The following is a 17,432-nucleotide window of genomic DNA, read 5'->3' as shown; positions in this document are numbered from 1 at the left end:
TGTTGACACACTATTTCTAAGGTGCATCTGTTAATGTAGGCAATTGATTTGCACATGGGTGTAATTACCATCACTGATGGGGTTGGAAATGAGCTTTCCCACCAGGGTCCTGTCAATCACCAATTTATCCAGCTGGGGCCCTGAAAGGCTTATGGACACGAGCACACCTGAACTGAGCAGGAGCTGTAACAAGAAACAAACAAGAACATTCAGATGCTAATACTATTTGTACTTTTCAAATCCCAGGCATTGCACATAAATGATGACAACAAAGCGGTCACACTTTCAGTACAAACAAAGGGTAAAGATAGCAATAATATACGACACAATATGTCACTGTAATTACACAGACAGCATAGAACAAATCTACAGTATGTAGAAGCTGGACATAAAAAATATGAAAACAAAATAATAAAAACAATGACCAATCCCATTATAACATGACCCTGCTTACTACCAACCTAAAACTCAATCACTCACGTTACATTCTGAGGATCTTGTTTAGGGGATAAACAACTCTACATACTGTACGTCAGAGATCCTGCGGCCAAACCTACACTCAGCACACACTCAGAAACAGAGAGCAAGCTCATACTTGTCCTGTACTATAAGGGTATAAGGGTGACACTTATCAATGTAACTAAGATAATGAATAATTAAAACCTTGCATTTTAGTTTTAATATATTTTTATATAGTATGAGGAAAATAAACTGTAATTGTAAATATTTCTGTAATTTCTTTTTTTATTAAGTCAGATTTTCTGCTTTCACATTATCATCTCTCAATCTCTCGATACCTCCTGTCATTAATATATTTTATTTATTTCCTAACGTCTCCTGCTCTGTTTGCTTTACTCAGGACTACTGAACTATTACAATCACACACATATTGCAGGTTGGTCTCTCAACGAATGCACTTCCATAGACTAGTATTAATACAAGTGCGAGACAATTATGATTGCAGTGCTCACACATTTGTATAACATAGGGAATCTTGTGGTACGGGAGGAAAACATTGACCTGGTCATGGCAGTTAACCTTGTAATCTACATATTTAAACCCTGAATATCTATTGAGATTATTCCCAATAAAGCCACTTTTATTTTAGTTTTAATGGTATATAGATTTTACTCAGAAATCATACTTCAACCATTATAAAACCCAGTATAAAAAAGTGTAATAATACTACTACTAATAATAATAATACCATTACAAAAAACAATAAAAATAATAATAATAATAATAATAATAGTGTTTTGTTTTCCCCTCATTTTCCTTTCTATACACCAATTTATAATTGAAAATCAATAAAAACTAATTAAAAAAAATCAGCAACACTGATGCTACTTGTGGAGCACTTTTGGGTAAGGGAAATAATATAACTTAGATTTTCAAAATCTATGTATCACCAAACTCTAGACTATACCATACAGTAACACATATTGTGGTCTTCAAGTTACCAAATATAAAAAATCTATTAAGTAAATTATAATAAACTCTTAAAGGACAATCCATATAGCCCAGGGTCAAGAATATTGGTGCAGTGCACAGATTGTCTGTTAACAAATTAAAGTGATATCTCCCATGGAAGAGGTGATAAATAAATTGTGGGAAAAAAATCACACTTCACTAAGAAGTGTTAAACAGATGATAAAAAATTATACAGAGATAAGGGAAAGGTGCTAATTGGTGGAGACTTCATTGTAATACGCTAGAAATTATTTATTTGATGTAGCTTGCAGTATGTTTACTGTTTACAGTAATTTAAAGGCCAGCAACCTAATTGTATTTAATTATGTTTAGCACTAGTAAGAACATGCAAGGCAAGTCAGGACTAAATCCCCCAGCGGGGTAGTCACAATGCCTAAAAACATGTTTGTTTTACTATTTTACCAACTGAATTGCTTCATCAGCTTTTATTTTCTATTGGCGGCTCAAGGGGTGAGGGCGGTATTAAAACAAAATGGAAAAAAAAAACATTTACACATATTAAACACAAAAAGTGGGGAAAAAATTCTACACATATTTAAACAGATTATTGCATAGGAAGCCCTGAGCAATTTCTAGATTTATAAGTGAAAAATTAAATAAATCAAGATTAACATGAATTATTATCTCCTTGTCTTCTTGAAACAACATAACTCGATTTAGTACTAATTAGTCACCCTTCATGCTAATTCGTTCCTGGCACTGAAGTTGGACTGTTTTCATATATTTTTGCAACAACACAGAGACATTCTAACTCTAAGCAGTTTTTTTTTGTAGAAATGTCCCTGAGCTCACCTCTACTGAGCCACAGGCCTGACCAAGATAGATGCAAATACCTTAGAAGCTGCGATTCAGTACATAGAGGCTGTGCAAGAATATACAAATGTCACAGCCGCTTGGATTTGTATTGAGACTCCCCCTGAAAGCTCCCGAGATCTGCCTCCTGTGTGCAAAATTGCAATTACTGTGCTGGACACAAATCGTATTCTATAAAATGATACGTCGCAACTGATACGACTTTCACACAGAAAAATGTGAAAATCCCAGCTTTTACCCGCCATCTGAGTGCCGGGTCATGTTGCCGGTCCCAGCCTTTCCTCCCTTTCACAGAGGACAGCAAATTACCGGGTGAAGCAGATCTATCCAGTAATTTGCTGATCAACCTGGGTATTTCTCCTGTGTAAAAGGGTCAAACCGGGTTGCAACTGCCGGGTAAAAAACCAGGGTCGAAGACCTGGGAATCTCGACGCGGGTTGACCCTTTCACACAGAAAAAGGACCCGTGTGTATCTGTAAATTACCGGGTAAAAGTGCTTTACCCGGTAATTTGTTTTTCTGTGAAAGGGGGTATAACTGGTTGCCATGGGCAACTTCTCCACTCTTTTCACTGCTTAATACATCTACCCCAATGTCCCATGAAACACAAAAGGACAAAGCATACTGAAAGAGAGCCACAATAAACTAAGGTTTTCAGCTCCAGTCCTGTATTAACTTCAAAAGACCATGGGGGTAATTCAGATCTCGGGGGTGATTCGGAGTTGATCGTAGCTGTGCTAAATTTAGCACAGCTACGATCATCCACATTGACGCATGTCAGGCCCGGCCCCACTGCACAAGTACAAAAGCAGCGCACAGCGGCGATGCTTTTGTACTTGAAGAGTAGCTCCCTACCAGCGCGGCTCCTGCGTGCTGGCCGGGAGTAACTCGTCGTTGTGATGGCCGCAGCAGCTGCGTGTGACGTTACGCAGCCACTGTAACCCGCTCCCCCCCCCCACACACACACAGTCCGGCCACACCTGCGTTGGACAGACCGCACCCACAAAACGGCAGCTAAACGCTGCCGTGCCGCCCCCTCCCGCCTCTGCCTGTCAATCAAGCAGAGACGATCACTGGGCTACGATGAACGGCAGCGTGCGATCAGGTCAGAATGACCCCTTTGATCGCTGGGCAGTGATTCTTGCAGCCCTGCGATCAGATAGTCGCCGCCTACAGGAGGAGGGTATTTTAGCTGTGCAAGTGTGCGAGCGCATGTGTAGCAGAGCTGCACAAACACATTTTGTGCAGTCTCTGCGCAGCCCAGGACTTACTCAGACGCTGCGATCACTTCAGCCTGTCCGGGACTGGATTTTACATCAGACACCCTCCTTTCCAACGCTTGGACACGCCTGTGTTTTTCCAGACACTCCTTGAAAATGGTCAGTTGCCACCCACAAACGCCCTCTTCCTGTTAATCGTCTTGTGAACGCCCATCTGATTGGATCCTTCGCCCAAACCCGTTGCTGCGGTCCATACGCATGTGCAGTTCAGGCCTGATCGCCCGCTGTGCGAAAACAAATTACCCCCCATGTTTTCAAGATTTGTCTGCGGAAACCAGTGGGATAATTACTCAGATAGAAAAATAGATTTAATCTTATCTGTGCATGATTTAAGAAATCCAGAATACCTGACCTACTGTGGATAATTGAGAACAGGCCTTGTAATGACACGATTAGCATAATTTATGGCAAAAAAAAATTTGTAAGCGTTTCTCAAAAATGTATAAATGAATAAATGAAGTGTATTTATGAAGTACTAAGTAATTTAGGAGTAGGTTTTCCCAGTGTAAAAGCAACATGGTCCAATTTAGTCCAAATAAGGTCCTACTATATATCCTAGGACCAGACAAACCCAAAACGGGCCACAATTTTTAAGTTCCAAATTCCTAGCCACCGATGTACCATAATTGTGATAAAATAATTCAAACTGTTAATGCATTTAAGCAAATAAAACAGATCAATGCATGATGATTTCTTGAAATCCAAAACACTGGTTTGCATTGAGCTTATGTCTATACATGTAAATGGCATGTTTAAAGTAGAATGAAACAAGCTCAACACATGTAAGAATGTACAGAGCGAAAGAGGTGAACAAATGCCTCCTCAGGCCAATAAGGCGTTCCACTGGGATGCAGTTAATATTCCGGCTGCCGGGATCCCGGCGTTCACGAGACTGAAGCCAGAATCCCGACTGCCGGTAAAATGCCCCCTGTCAGAATCCGAACAAATGTGGATTATTCCCACTCGGTTGGTGGGTGCATCCTTTTTTTTTTTTTCATTTAGATCCACTTTTATTTAGCAATCTGATGTCAGGCTTGGGTAATAGCTACATCGCGTGAATTGTTGCTTAATTCTACTTTCTCTATTCATATAAAATTCAGACATTTGCCCTTTCATATATTTTGTTCTTACTGAATACAGTTTGCTGCATCAGGTGCTGCAATCTCTGAAATTGTAATAAGAACTCTACAGATTATTTTATATATCACTGACAGAGCCCAGAGCGAGATGGGTGCACTGCAGGGAGCTCCCTGAGTTCTCTGCCTAGAAAGCATTTTTGTTTGGATTTTTTCTACATTTTTACAGGGAGCACTGCTGGCAACAGGCTCCCTGCATCGAGGGACTGAGGAGAGAGGGGCAGACCTTCTTGTCTAAGATAGGCTCTGCTTCCTCGGCTACTGGACACCATTAGCTCCAGAGGGGGTGAACACAGGTTCTTACTGGGCGTCCACCCCCAGAGCCGCGCCGCCGTTCTCCTCACAGAGCCAGAAGAAACGAAGTCAGAACACGTCTCAGGCGGCAGAAGCCTTCAGAGCTTCATTGAGGTAACGCACAGCACCGCAGCTGTGCGTCATTGCTCCCATACACCTCACATACTCCGGTCACTGTAAGGGTGCAGGGCGCAGGGGGGGGCGCCATGGGCAGCAATATAACACCTCTCTTATGGCAAAATGTATATAAAAGAGCCCCCGCCATATTTTAGTAAGTTTGAGCGGGACAGAAGCCCGCCGCCGAGGGGGCGGGGCTTCTCCCTCAGCGCTCACCAGCGCCATTCTCTCTCCACAGCACAGCTGAGAGGAAGCTCCCCGGACTCTCCCCTGCTTGACACATGGTGAAAAGGGTTTTAAAGAAGAGGGGGGGCACATATTTGGCGATTATACATTACAGCAGCGCTACTGGGTAAACATTCTGTGTTTTTTCCTGGGTTATATAGCGCTGGGGTGTGTGCTGGCATTCTCTCTCTCTGTCTCTCTAAAGGGCCTAGGGGGGAACCTGTCTTCAGATAAGAGATTCCCTGTGTGTGTGGAGTGTATCGGTACGTGTATGTCGACATGTCTGCGGTAAAAGGCTCTCCTAAGGAAGAGATAGAGCAAATCTGTGTGGGTGCGTGGTGTATCCGTCGACAACCTGAATGGATATGTGAAATTAAGTGCTAAGATGAACTTATTACAAAAGATTAGAGAACAGACAGGGAATCTACCCATGTCTGCCCCTATGTCACAGAGACCTTCAGAGTCTCACAACGCTCACTATCCAAAATAATAGACACTGTTATAGACACGGAGTCTGACTCCAGTGTCGACTACGTTAATGCAAAGTACAGCCAAGACTGGCAGTAAAGTATTCAATGTATGATTATTGTAATAAAAGATGTTTTGCATATCACTGATGACTCATCTGTCCCTGACACAAGGGTACACATGTTTAAGGGGAAGAAAGCTGAAGTAAATTTCCCTCCTCTCATGAAGGAAAAGAGCGGGAATCTCCAGACAAGAAGCTGCAGCTTCCCAAAAAGAATTCTCAGGGAGTATCCTTTCCCTAATGGGGCCAGGATAAGATGGGAATCTTCCCCTAGGGTGTACAAGGCATTGACACGTTTACCCAAAAAGGTAGCGCTGACTTAAGAGCTATCCTCAGGGATCCTGCAGATAGCATGCAGTAAAAGTACTTTGAAGTCCATTTACACACATTCTGGTACACTACTCAGACTGGCGATTGTGTCGGCATGGGTTTATAGCGCTGTAGCAGCGTAGTCAGATACCTTATCAGCGGAGGTTGAAACCCTAGATAAGGATGCCATATTATTGTCCCTAGTATATAGATATATATATATATTTATATGTAAAAGATGTTGTCTTTTTTATATATATATATATATATATATATATAAGACATGCCCAAAAAGACGTTAGTCTACTGGGTTCTAGAGTCAACGCTATGTCGATTTCTGCTAGACTTGTCCAGTGGAACATGCAATGGACAGGTGATGCCGACTAAAAGAGGCATATGGAGGGTTTACCTCACAAGGATGAGGAATTGTGTGGAGAAGGGCTCTCGGACCTGGTCTCCACAGCTATAGCTGGTAATTCTGATCTTTTGCCTTATATTCCCTCACAGACTAAGAAAGCACGACATTATCAAATGCAGTCCTTTCGGTCACAGAATAACAAGAAAGTATGAGGAGCGTCCTTTCTTACCAGAGGTAGGGCACGGGGCACAGCTAGTTCCCAGGAACAGAAGTCCTCCCCGGCCTCTATTACATCCACCGCAGGATGCGGGAGCTCCGCTAAGGGAGTCCGTCGCAGGGGGAGCATGTCTTCGACTCTTCAGCCACATCTGAGTTCACTCACAGGTGGATCCCGGGGCAATAAAAATTGTTCTCAGGGTTACAAAGGAATTTGAAAGGTGCCTCCTCGCCGGTTTTTCCTTATCGGAGCTACCGGCTTCTCCCCCAGAAGGGGAGTTATATTAAATACAATTCACACATTGTATCTCCAACAGGTGGTGCTCAAGGTTCTCCTCCTGCAACAAGGAAGGGGCTATTACTCAACCTTGGCTGTAGTCCCGAATACGTACGGTTCGGTCAGACCTATTTAAAATTAAAATCTCTGAACCTATACTAGAAAAGGTTCAAAATTAAAGTGGTATCGCTCAGAGCGATCATGGCCAGCCTGGAAAGGGGGGATTTGATGGTGTATCTAGACATAAAGGCTGCATACCTTCATGTTCCCATTTATCCACCCCATCAGGCGTACCTGAGAATTGCGGTACAATATTGTCATTACCAATTTCAGGGTAATTGGCGGAAATGATGATGCTCCTACGCAAGCATGGAGTCACAGTTTTCCCATACTTGGACGATCTCCTATACGGCGAGATTAAAAGAGCAGTTGTTGAACAGCGTGTCACTTTCGCTGAAGGTGTCACAGCAACACTGCTAGTTTCTCAATATCCCGAAATCACAGTTGGTTCCTATGACTAGTCTGCCCTTCCTGGGTATGATTCTGGATACGGACCAGAAAGGGGTTTACCTTCAGATAGAGAAGGCCCAGGAACTCATGACTCTGGTCAGGAACTTTTTGAAACCAAGACAGGTGTCGGCATCGCTGCACCCGAGTCCGGGGAAAATCATTCCCTTCGGCAGGTTCCATGCGAGGTCTTTCAAATGGGACCTACTGGACAAGTGGTCCGGGTCACATCTACAGATTCATCAGTTGATCACCCTCTCCCCCAGGGCCAGGGTATCTCTCCTGTGGTGGCTGCAGGATGCTCACCTTCTATAGGGCCGCAGGTTCGGCATTCAGGACTGGATCCTGGTGACCACGGACGCGAGCCTCCGAGGTTGGGGAGCAGTCACACAGGGAAAAATAAAATGTCCAAGGTCTTTGGTCAAGTCAAGAGTCTTGTCTTCACTTCTTGGAACTAAGGGCCATATACAACGCCCTACGTCAGGCGGAGACCCTACTTCGCGACCAACCGGTTCTGATCCAGTCAGACGTCACCGCAGTAGCTCATGTAAACCGCCAAGGCGGCACAAGGAGCAGAGTGGCGATGGCGGAAGCCACCAGAATTCTTCGCTGGGCGGAGAATCATGTAAGCGCACTGTCAGCAGTGTTCATTCCGGGAGTGGACAACTGGGAAGCAGACTTCCTCAGCAGACGCGACCTACATCCTGGAGAGTGGGTACTTCATCAGGAAGTCTTAGCACAGATTGCAATTCGGTGGAGACTGCCACTGATAGACATGATGGCGTCCCCCCTCAACACAAAGCCGCAGAGTTATTGCGCCAGGTCAGGAGACCCTCAGGCAGTAAGCTGTGGACGCCCTAGTGACACCGTGGATGTTCCGGTCGGTCTCTGTGTTTACTCCTCTTCCTCTCATACCCATGGTGTTGAGGATAATAAGAAAAAGAGGAGTGAGACCAATTCTCATTGTTCCAGATTGGACACGGAGGACCTGGTATCCAGATCTGCAGGAAATGCTCACAGAGAATCCGTGGCCTCTTCCTCTAAGACAGGACCTGCTGCAGCAGGGGCCCTGTCTGTTCCCAGACTTACCGCGGCTGCGTTTGACGGCATGGCGGTTCAACGCAGGATCCTAGCGGTAATGCGTATTCCGGAGGAGGTCATTCCTACCCTAATTTAGGCTAGGAAGGAAGTGACATTGAAACATTATCACCGAATATGGCGAAAATATGTTTCCTGATGTGAGGCCAGGAATGCACCTACGGAGGAATTCCTTTTGGGCCGTCTGCTTCACTTCCTTCAAACTGGAGTGAACTTGGGCCTAAAATTAGGATCGATAAAGGTTCAAATTTCGGCCTTATCCATTTTCTTCCAAAAAGAATTGGCTTCTCTTCCTGAAGTACAAACGTTTGTGTAGGGAGTACTGCATTTTTAGCTTCCTTTTGTACCGCCGGTGGCGCCTTGGGACCTTAACGTGGTGTTACGGTTCCTTAAGTCTCATTGGTTGAACCACTTAAGTCAGTGGTGTTGAAATATTTCACCTGGAAGGTGGTCATGTTGTTAGCCTTGGCTTCGGCTAGGCGAGTTTCGGAATTGGAGGCTTTTATCACTAAAAGCCCTATCTGATTGTCCATATGGATAGAGCGAAATTGCGGACCCGTCCTCAATTCCTGCCAAAGGTGGTCTCATCCTTTCATATGAACCAACCTATTGTCGTGCCTGTGGCTACGTGTGACTTGGAGGATTCAGAGTCCCTTGATGTGGTCAGGGCTTTGAAAATTTACGTGGCCAGAACGGCTGGGATCTGCAAAATAGAAGCACTGTTTGTCCTGTATACAGCCAACAAGGTTGGCGGCCCTGCTTCAAAGCAGTCTATTGCTCACTGGATCTGTGACACGATTCAGCTAGCGCAGAGGTTCTCAAACTCGGTCCTCAGGACCCCACACAGTGCATGTTTTGCAGGTAACCCAGCAGATGCACAGGTGTATTAATTAATCACTGACATATTTTAAAAGGTCCACAGGTGGAGTTAATTATGTCACTTGTGATTCTGTGAGGTGACCTGCAAAACGTGCACCGTGTGGGGTCCTGAGGACCGAGTTTGAGAACCTGTGAGCTAGCGCATTCTACGGCAGGATTGCCGTTGCCTAGGTCGGTTTAGGCCCATTCCACTAGGAAGGTGGGCTCTTCTTGGGCGGCTGCCCGAGGGGTCTCGGGGCTACAGCTGTGCCGAGCTGCTACTTGGTCGGGGTCAAATACCTTTGCAAAGTTCTGTAAGTTTGATACCCTGGCTGAGGAGGACCTCCTGTTTGCTCAATTTGCTGCTGCAGAGTCATCCGCACTCTCCCGCCCGTTTGGGAGCTTTGGTATAATCCCCATGGTCCTTACGGAGTCCCAGCATCCTCAAGGACGTTAGAGAAAATAAGATTTTACTTACCGGTAAATCTATTTCTCGTAGTCCGTAGAGGATGCTGGGCGCCCGTCCCAAGTGCGGACTTCTACTGCAAGACTTGCATATAGTTATTGCTTACATAAGGGTTATGTTATAGTTTATCGGTTGAACCGAGGCTATGTTGTTGTTCATACTGTTAAATGGGTAGTTTATCACAAGTTATACGGTGTGATTGGTGTGGCTGGTATGGATCTCGCCCTTAGATTTACAAAAATCCTTCCTCGTACTGTCCATCTTCTCTGGGCACAGTTTCCCTTACTGAGGTCTGGAGGAGGGGCATAGAGGGAGGGAGCCAGTGCACACCCAGAATCCAAAGCTTTCTTAAAGTGCCCTATCTCCTGCGGAGCCCGTCTATCCTCATGGTCCTTACGGAGTCCCAGCATCCTTTACGGACTACGAGAAATAGATTTACCTGTAAGTAAAATCTTATTTTTCTGTGACGAGCAGTTCTCTTCACATAAATTTTTAGAGCTCTTACAACATCCAAGGACTTTGATGGAATCGAGGAGTCAGTAGCAACTGGCACCACAATAGGTTGATTGATATGAAAAGACGACACAACCTTTGGAAGGAACTGCTGACGTGTCCGGAGCTCAGCTCTATCTTCATGGAAAATTAAGTAGGGAGACAAGACAAAGCCCCCAACTCCGACACACGTCTAGCAGAAGCTAAGGCCAACAAAGTGACAGCCTTCCAAGTGAGAAACTTGACCTCAACCTCCTGTAGAGGCTCAAACCAATCCGATTGGAGGAACTGTAACACCACGTTAAGATCCCAGAGAGAGGCTGGATGTGCAGAACCCCTTTCAAGAAAGTCTGAACCTCAGGGAGGGAAGCCAGTTGTTTCTGGAAGAAAATGGATAAGGGCGAAATCTGGACCTTTATGGATTCCAAACTGAGGCCCATAACCACACCTGCTTGCAGGAAGAGGAGAAAGCATCCCAGTTGAAACTCCACGGTAGGAAACTTCTTGAATTCACACCAAGATACATACTTTTTCCAAATGCGATGGTAATGTTCAGACGTAACTCCTTTCCTAGCCTGTAGGAATAACCTTGTTCGGAATGCCCTTCCGAGCTAATATCTGGCGTTCAACCTCCATGACGTCAAACGTAGCCGTGGTAAGTCTTGATAAGCGAACGGCCCCTGTTGCAGAAGGTCCTCCCGAAGAGGAAGAGGCTTCGGATCTTCCAGCAGTAGATCCAGAAGATGGGCGTACCAAGCCCTTCTTGGCCAGTCCGGAGCAATGAGGATTGCCTGAACTCTTGTTCTCTTTATGAGTTTTAGAATCCTTGGAATGAGTGGAAGTGGAGGAAACACGTACACTGACTGGAACACCCACGGAGTCACCAGGGTGTCCACCGCCACTGATGGTGGGTCTCTTGACCTGGAACAAAACCTCCGAAGCTTCTTGTTGAGATGGGAGGCCATCATGTCTATTTGAGGTACACCCCAAAGATTTGTCACCTCCGTGAACACCTCCGGATGGAGGCCCCACTCTCCCGGATGGAGATTGTGTCTGCTGAGGAAGTCCGCTTCCCAGATGTCCACTCCCGGAATGAAGATTGCGGACAGCGCCAAAGCGTGTCTTTCAACCCATAGGAGGATTCTTTTTACCTTCGACATTGCAGCTCTGCTCTTCGTACCGCCCTGTCGGTCTATGTAGGCCACCGTCGTTACATTGTCCGACTGCACCTGAATGGCCCGATCTTGTAGAAGATGTGCCGCATGTAGAAGACCGTTGTACACAGCCCTTAGTTCCAGAATGTTGACTGGAAGAATGGATTCCAGACCTGACCACCTTCCTTGGAAGGTCTCCCCTTGGGTGACTGCGCCCCAACCTCTGAGACTTGCATCCGTGGTTAGAAGGATCCAGTTCTGAATCCCGAACCTGCGGCCCTCTAGAAGGTGAGGCATTTGCAGCCGCCATAGGAGTGAGATCCTGGCCGTCGGCGACAGACGAATCCTCTGATGCATGTGTAGGCGAGATCCCGACCACTTGTCCAGGAGATCCAGTTGGAAGGACCGTGCATGAAATCTCGCGTACTGAAGAGCATCGTAGGAGGCAACCATCTTCCACAGAAGACGAATGCACTGATGAACCGATACCCGTGCAGGCTTCAAGACATCCCGGACCATAGTTTGGATCACCAACGCTTTCTCCACCGGTAGAAACACCCTCTGCACTTCCGTGTTGAGGATCATCCCCAGGAAAGACAATCTCTTCGTCGGTTCCAAATGTGACTTTGGAAGGTTCAGGATCCATCTATGTTCCCTGAGCAGACGAGTCGTGAGAGCAATGGACTGCAACAACCTCTCCCTGGACGATGCCTTTATCAGCAGATCGTCCAGATATGGAATTATGTTCACTCCCTGTCTGCGGGGGGAACCATCATCTCTAACATCACCTTGGTGAACACCCTCGGTGCCGTGGAGAGCCCGAATGGCAGTGCCTGAAACTGATAGTGACTGTCTAACAGTGCAAATCTGAAATAAGCCTGATGCGGCGGCCAAATCGGGATGTGGAGGTACGCATCCTTGATATCAAGGGATACCAGAAACTCTTTCTCCTCCAGACCTGAGATCACCGCTCTCAGAGACTTCATTTTGAATTTGAACTCCCTCAAATAAGGGTTTAACGATTTCAAGTTCAAAATCGGTCTGACCAAACCATCCGGTTTTGGTACCACGAAAAGTTTTGAATAGTAACCCATGTGTTGCATATGAGGTGGAACTGGAAAAATGACCTCTGACTTTTCCAATTTTTGGATGGCTTCCTGTAGGATAGCCCTGTCTGTCAGTAAAGCTGGCAAGCCTGATTTGAAGAATCGGTGAGGTCGGGTTTCTTGAAACTCCAGTCTGTACCCCTGGGACACAATATCCTGTACCCAGGAATCCAGGCCGGACGACACCCAGACATGGCTGAAACGTCTCGCACACACCAACCCGTTCTCCAGGCTGTGCGGTCCACCATCATGCTGAGGATTTTGAGGAACCAGAAACAGGCTTCTGGTCCTGGGAGACTGCAGGAGCAGGCTTCTTAGATTTTGCCCGACCACCTCTAAAGAAAGTGGTAGGAGGCTTGGACTTTTTCATCTTAGCGGTCCGAAAGGACTGCGGTGCCGAGGAAGAAAAGGGTTTCTTCGTAGAAGGGACAGCTGAGGGAAGAAAAGGTGACTTACCCGCAGTAGCCGTTGAAATCCACGCATCCAACGCTTCCCCAAATAGAGCCTGACCTGTGAAGGGTAGGTTCTCCACACTTCTCCTGGATTCCGCGTCTGCAGACCATTGGCGTAGCCAGAGTCCCCTGCGAGCTGCGACCAACATGGAAGATATCTTTGCATTCAGCGTACCTAGGTCCTTCATGGACTCCACCATGAAACCTGAAGAATCCTGTGTGTTACGTAAAAACAGTTCAATGTCACTTCTATCCATTGTATCTAAGTCTTCTAGTAACGTGCCTGACCACTTTACTATAGCTTTAGAAATCCATGCACATGCAACAGTAAGCCTTAACGCCAACCCTGAAGCAGTGTATATAGATTTGAGCGTAGTGCCAATTTTACGATCAGCCGGTTCTTTTAACGCGGTAGATAAGGGAACAGGTAACACTATCTTTTTTGACAGCTTGGAAACAGATGAGTCAACTATGGGCGGGTTCTCCCATTTTTTTCTATCCTCCTCAGGGAAGGGAAAAGCAACCAGAACCCTCTTGGGAATCTGGATTTTTTTCTCCGGAGTTTCCCAGGATTTTTCAAATAGAGCGTTTAATTCCTTAGACGCAGGGAAGGTTAGCAAGGCTTTCTTATTGTCTGTGAAGTAAGCCTCCTCAACCTGCTCAGGTGGTGTGTCAGTAATGTTTAACACATCTCTAATGGCCTCAATCATGAGCTGCACCCCCTTTGCAAGGGATGCCACCCCCCTCACCATCTACTGTATCAAAGTCGGTAGCCGTGTCACCTTACATAATCTGGGCAAGCGCACGTTTCTTTGGGTATATGCTAGGGGCTTTAGAAGGAATGGGAACAGAACCTGACCCAACTGCCATAGAATTCTTTAAAACCTGAGTTTCAGACTCAGTAAGAGCCACCCTAGTAGCAATCAGAGAGATCATTACCTTAATTGAAGTCAGCCATTCTGGCTCAGAGATAGAAGCCTGAGACAAGGCATTACATTCCTGGGTACATGGAATGGATTCCTCTGGAGAAGAAATGTCCTCAGCCGCATAAGACACAGAGTCCCTGGACATGGCTATGTGAGAGAACATACACACACACACACACAGGGAGAGTCAGACACAGTTTGCCCCCCCAAGTAACTTCAGAGAAACACAAAGCTTGGAGCCAGCACACACACAGCGCTTAATTAGTCAGTTGTAAACAAAATACCTGGCGCTGACTGTGTACCCTTAATAGACTACACAGTAATTTACAGCCTCCCACTCCCCCTTCTACAACCCCCTGGTACCGCACAGGATAGCTGGAGTCATGTGGAGGGACAGCACTCCCAGTCAGCGTCTCTGTAGCTGTGTCTGCAGGGAGAAAATGGCGCTGGAAGCCGCTTGGTCCACTCTGAGGAGAAGCTCTGCCGCATGAACATGGCGCGTCTTACCGCAATTTGAATTCTATATACAGGTCTGAGGTATGACTGGCAGCGTTACCGGCGTCCCTGACAGCCTTGAGTGACCAGTGTAGGGTGTTTGCGCTGGCTTAAGGCGCCCCTCATAGTGCCGCACTGTGTACCGCTGAGCTCTCTAACTGCGCTCCTACGCTGTTGCCGCCATTCACACCGGCTCCCCGCTTGTCGGGGCGCCGGTGACTCACTCCCCACCGGAATCTTCTGGCTGTTAGGGGGTGGCGGCATGCTGCAGAAGTGAGCGCTCGCCTCGGGCGGCTAACAATCATCACCCTCAGGAGCTCAGTGTCCTGTCAGCGGAGAAAGTGGCCATTAACCTCTCAGGGTTAGACACTACTCCTCCCCTAAGTCCCACGAAGCAGGGAGGCTGTTGCCAGCAGCCTCCCTGTGCCTAACTCTAAGAAAAAATAAGATTTCAAACCTACCGGTAAATCTTTTTCTTGTAGTCCGTAGAGGATGCTGGGGACTCCTTAAGGACCATGGGGATAGACGGGCTCCGCAGGAGACATGGGCACTTTAAGAAAGACTTTAGGTCTAGGTGTGCACTGGCTCCTCCCTCTATGCCCCTCCTCCAGACCTCAGTTAGAGAAACTGTGCCCAGAGGAGACGGACAGTACGAGGAAAGGATTTTTGTTAATCCAAGGGCAAGATTCATACCAGCCACACCAATCACACCGTATAATTTGTGATATACTACCCAGTTAACAGTATGAAAACAACATAGCATCAGTCCAAGACCGATGAAAATTATAACATAACCCTTATGTAAGCAAAACTATATACAAGTCTTGCAGAAGTAGTCCGCACTTGGGACGGGCGCCCAGCATCCTCTACGGACTACGAGAAAAAGATTTACAGGTAGGTTTAAAATCTTATTTTCTCTTACGTCCTAGAGGATGCTGGGGACTCCGTAAGGACCATGGGGATTATACCAAAGCTCCAAAAACGGGCGGGAGAGTGCGGATGACTCTGCAGCACCGATTGAGCAAACAGGAGGTCCTCCTCAGCCAGGGTATCAAACTTATAAAACCTCGCAAGGTGTTTGAACCCGACCAAGAAACCACTCGGCCCAGCTGTAGAGCCGTGACCCCTCGGGCAGCCGCCCAAGAAGAGCCCACCTTCCTAGTGGAATGGGCTTTGACCAATTTAGGTAGCGGCAATCCAGCCGTTTCACGCTCGCTGAATCGTGTTACAGATCCAGTAAGCAATAGTCTGCTTTGAAGCAGGAGCGCCAACCTTGTTGGCTGCATACCGGACAAACAGTGCTTCTGTTTTTTCTGACTCTAGCCGTTCTGGCTACGTAAGTTTTCAAAACCCTGACTACATCAAGGGACTCGGAATCCTCCAAGTCACGCGTAGCCACAGGCACCACAATAGGTTGGTTCATATGAAAAGATGACACCACCTTAGGCAAGAATTGAGGACGGTTCCGCAATTGCGCTCTATCCATATGGAAAAAAAACAGATAGGGGCTTTTATGAGACAAAGCCGCCAATTCCGACACTCGCCTAGCCGAAGCCAAGGCTAACAACATGACCACATTTCAAGTGAGATATTTTCACCCCACCATTTTAAGTGGTTCAAAACAGTGCGCCTTAAGGAAACTCAATACCACGTTAAGGTCCCAAGGCGCCACCGGAGGTACAAAAGGAGGCTGAATATGCAGCACTCCCTTCACAAAAGTCTGTACTTCTGGGAGAGAAGCCAATTCTTTTTGAAACAAATTGGATACGGCCTAAATCTGAACCTTAATGGAGCCTAATTCTTGGCCCAAATTCACTCCAGTTTATAGGAAGTGAAGGAAAACGGCCCAGATGGAATTCTTCCGTAGAAGTAATCCTGGCCTCACACCAAGAAACATATTTTCACCATATACGGTGATAATGTTTAGTTGTCACGTCTTTCCTAGCCTTTATCAGCGTAGGAATGACCTCATCCGGAATGCCCTTTTCCGCTAGGATCCGGCGTTCAACCGCCATGCCATCAAACGCAGCCGCGGTAAGTCTTGGAACAGACCGGGCCCCTGTTGCAACAGGACCTGTCTTAGAGGAAGATGCCACTGATCTTCTGTGAGCATTCTCCTGCAGATCCGGACATCAGGCCCTTCGTGGCCAATCTGGAACAATGAGAATTGTCTGCACTCCTCTTTTTCTTATTATTCTCAACACCTTTGGGATGACAGGAAGAGGAGGAAACACATAGACCGACTGGAACATCCACGGTGTCACTAGGGCGTCCACAGCTACCGTCTGAGGGTCTATTGACCTGGCGCAATATCTTTTCAGCTTTTTGTTGAGGCGGGACGTCCTCATGTCTATTTGGGGCAGTCCCTACTGACTTGCAATCTGTGTGAAGACTTCCTGATGAAGTCCCTTCTCCTGGATGCAGGTCGTGTCTGCTGAGGAAGTCTGCTTCCTAGTTGTCCACTCCTGGAATGAACACTGCTGACAGTGCGCTTACATGATTTTTCGCCCAGCGAAGAATCCTGGTGGCTTCTTGCCACTCTGCTCCTTGTGCCGCCCTGGCGGTTTACATGAGCCACTGCGGTGATGTTGTCTGATTGGATCAGTACTGGTAAGTCGCGAAGCAAGGTCTCCGCTTGACGAAGGGCGTTGTATATGGCCCTTAGCTCCAGGACGTTGATGTGAAGACAAGTCTCTTGACTTGACCCAAGACCCTGGAAGTTTTTCTCCTGTGTGACTGCTCCCCAACCTCGGAGGCTCGCGTCCGTAGTCACCAGAATCCAGTCCTGAATGCCGGACCTGCGGCCCCCTAGAAGGTGAGCACCCTCACAGGAG

General features: G+C 46.8%; 1 protein-coding gene across 12 annotated transcripts in view; it reads right to left on the bottom strand.

The window, feature by feature from the left end:
• The window catches only part of WDPCP (WD repeat containing planar cell polarity effector), an 804,278-nt gene that overhangs the window by 543,416 nt on the left and 243,430 nt on the right, over window positions 1-17,432 (bottom strand). For all 12 annotated transcript variants that reach the window (XM_063918461.1, XM_063918450.1, XM_063918455.1 and 9 more), the window contains one exon: window positions 69-183. In XM_063918461.1, coding sequence (XP_063774531.1) covers window positions 69-183 — 115 coding nt within the window. The remainder of the gene's footprint in view (window positions 1-68; window positions 184-17,432) is intronic.

Source organism: Pseudophryne corroboree, chromosome 4, assembly GCF_028390025.1.
Source record: "Pseudophryne corroboree isolate aPseCor3 chromosome 4, aPseCor3.hap2, whole genome shotgun sequence".
Lineage (NCBI taxonomy): Eukaryota > Metazoa > Chordata > Amphibia > Anura > Myobatrachidae > Pseudophryne > Pseudophryne corroboree.
The sequence above is the reverse complement of the archived record's forward strand: the minus strand, read 5'-3'. Positions and strand labels throughout refer to the sequence as shown.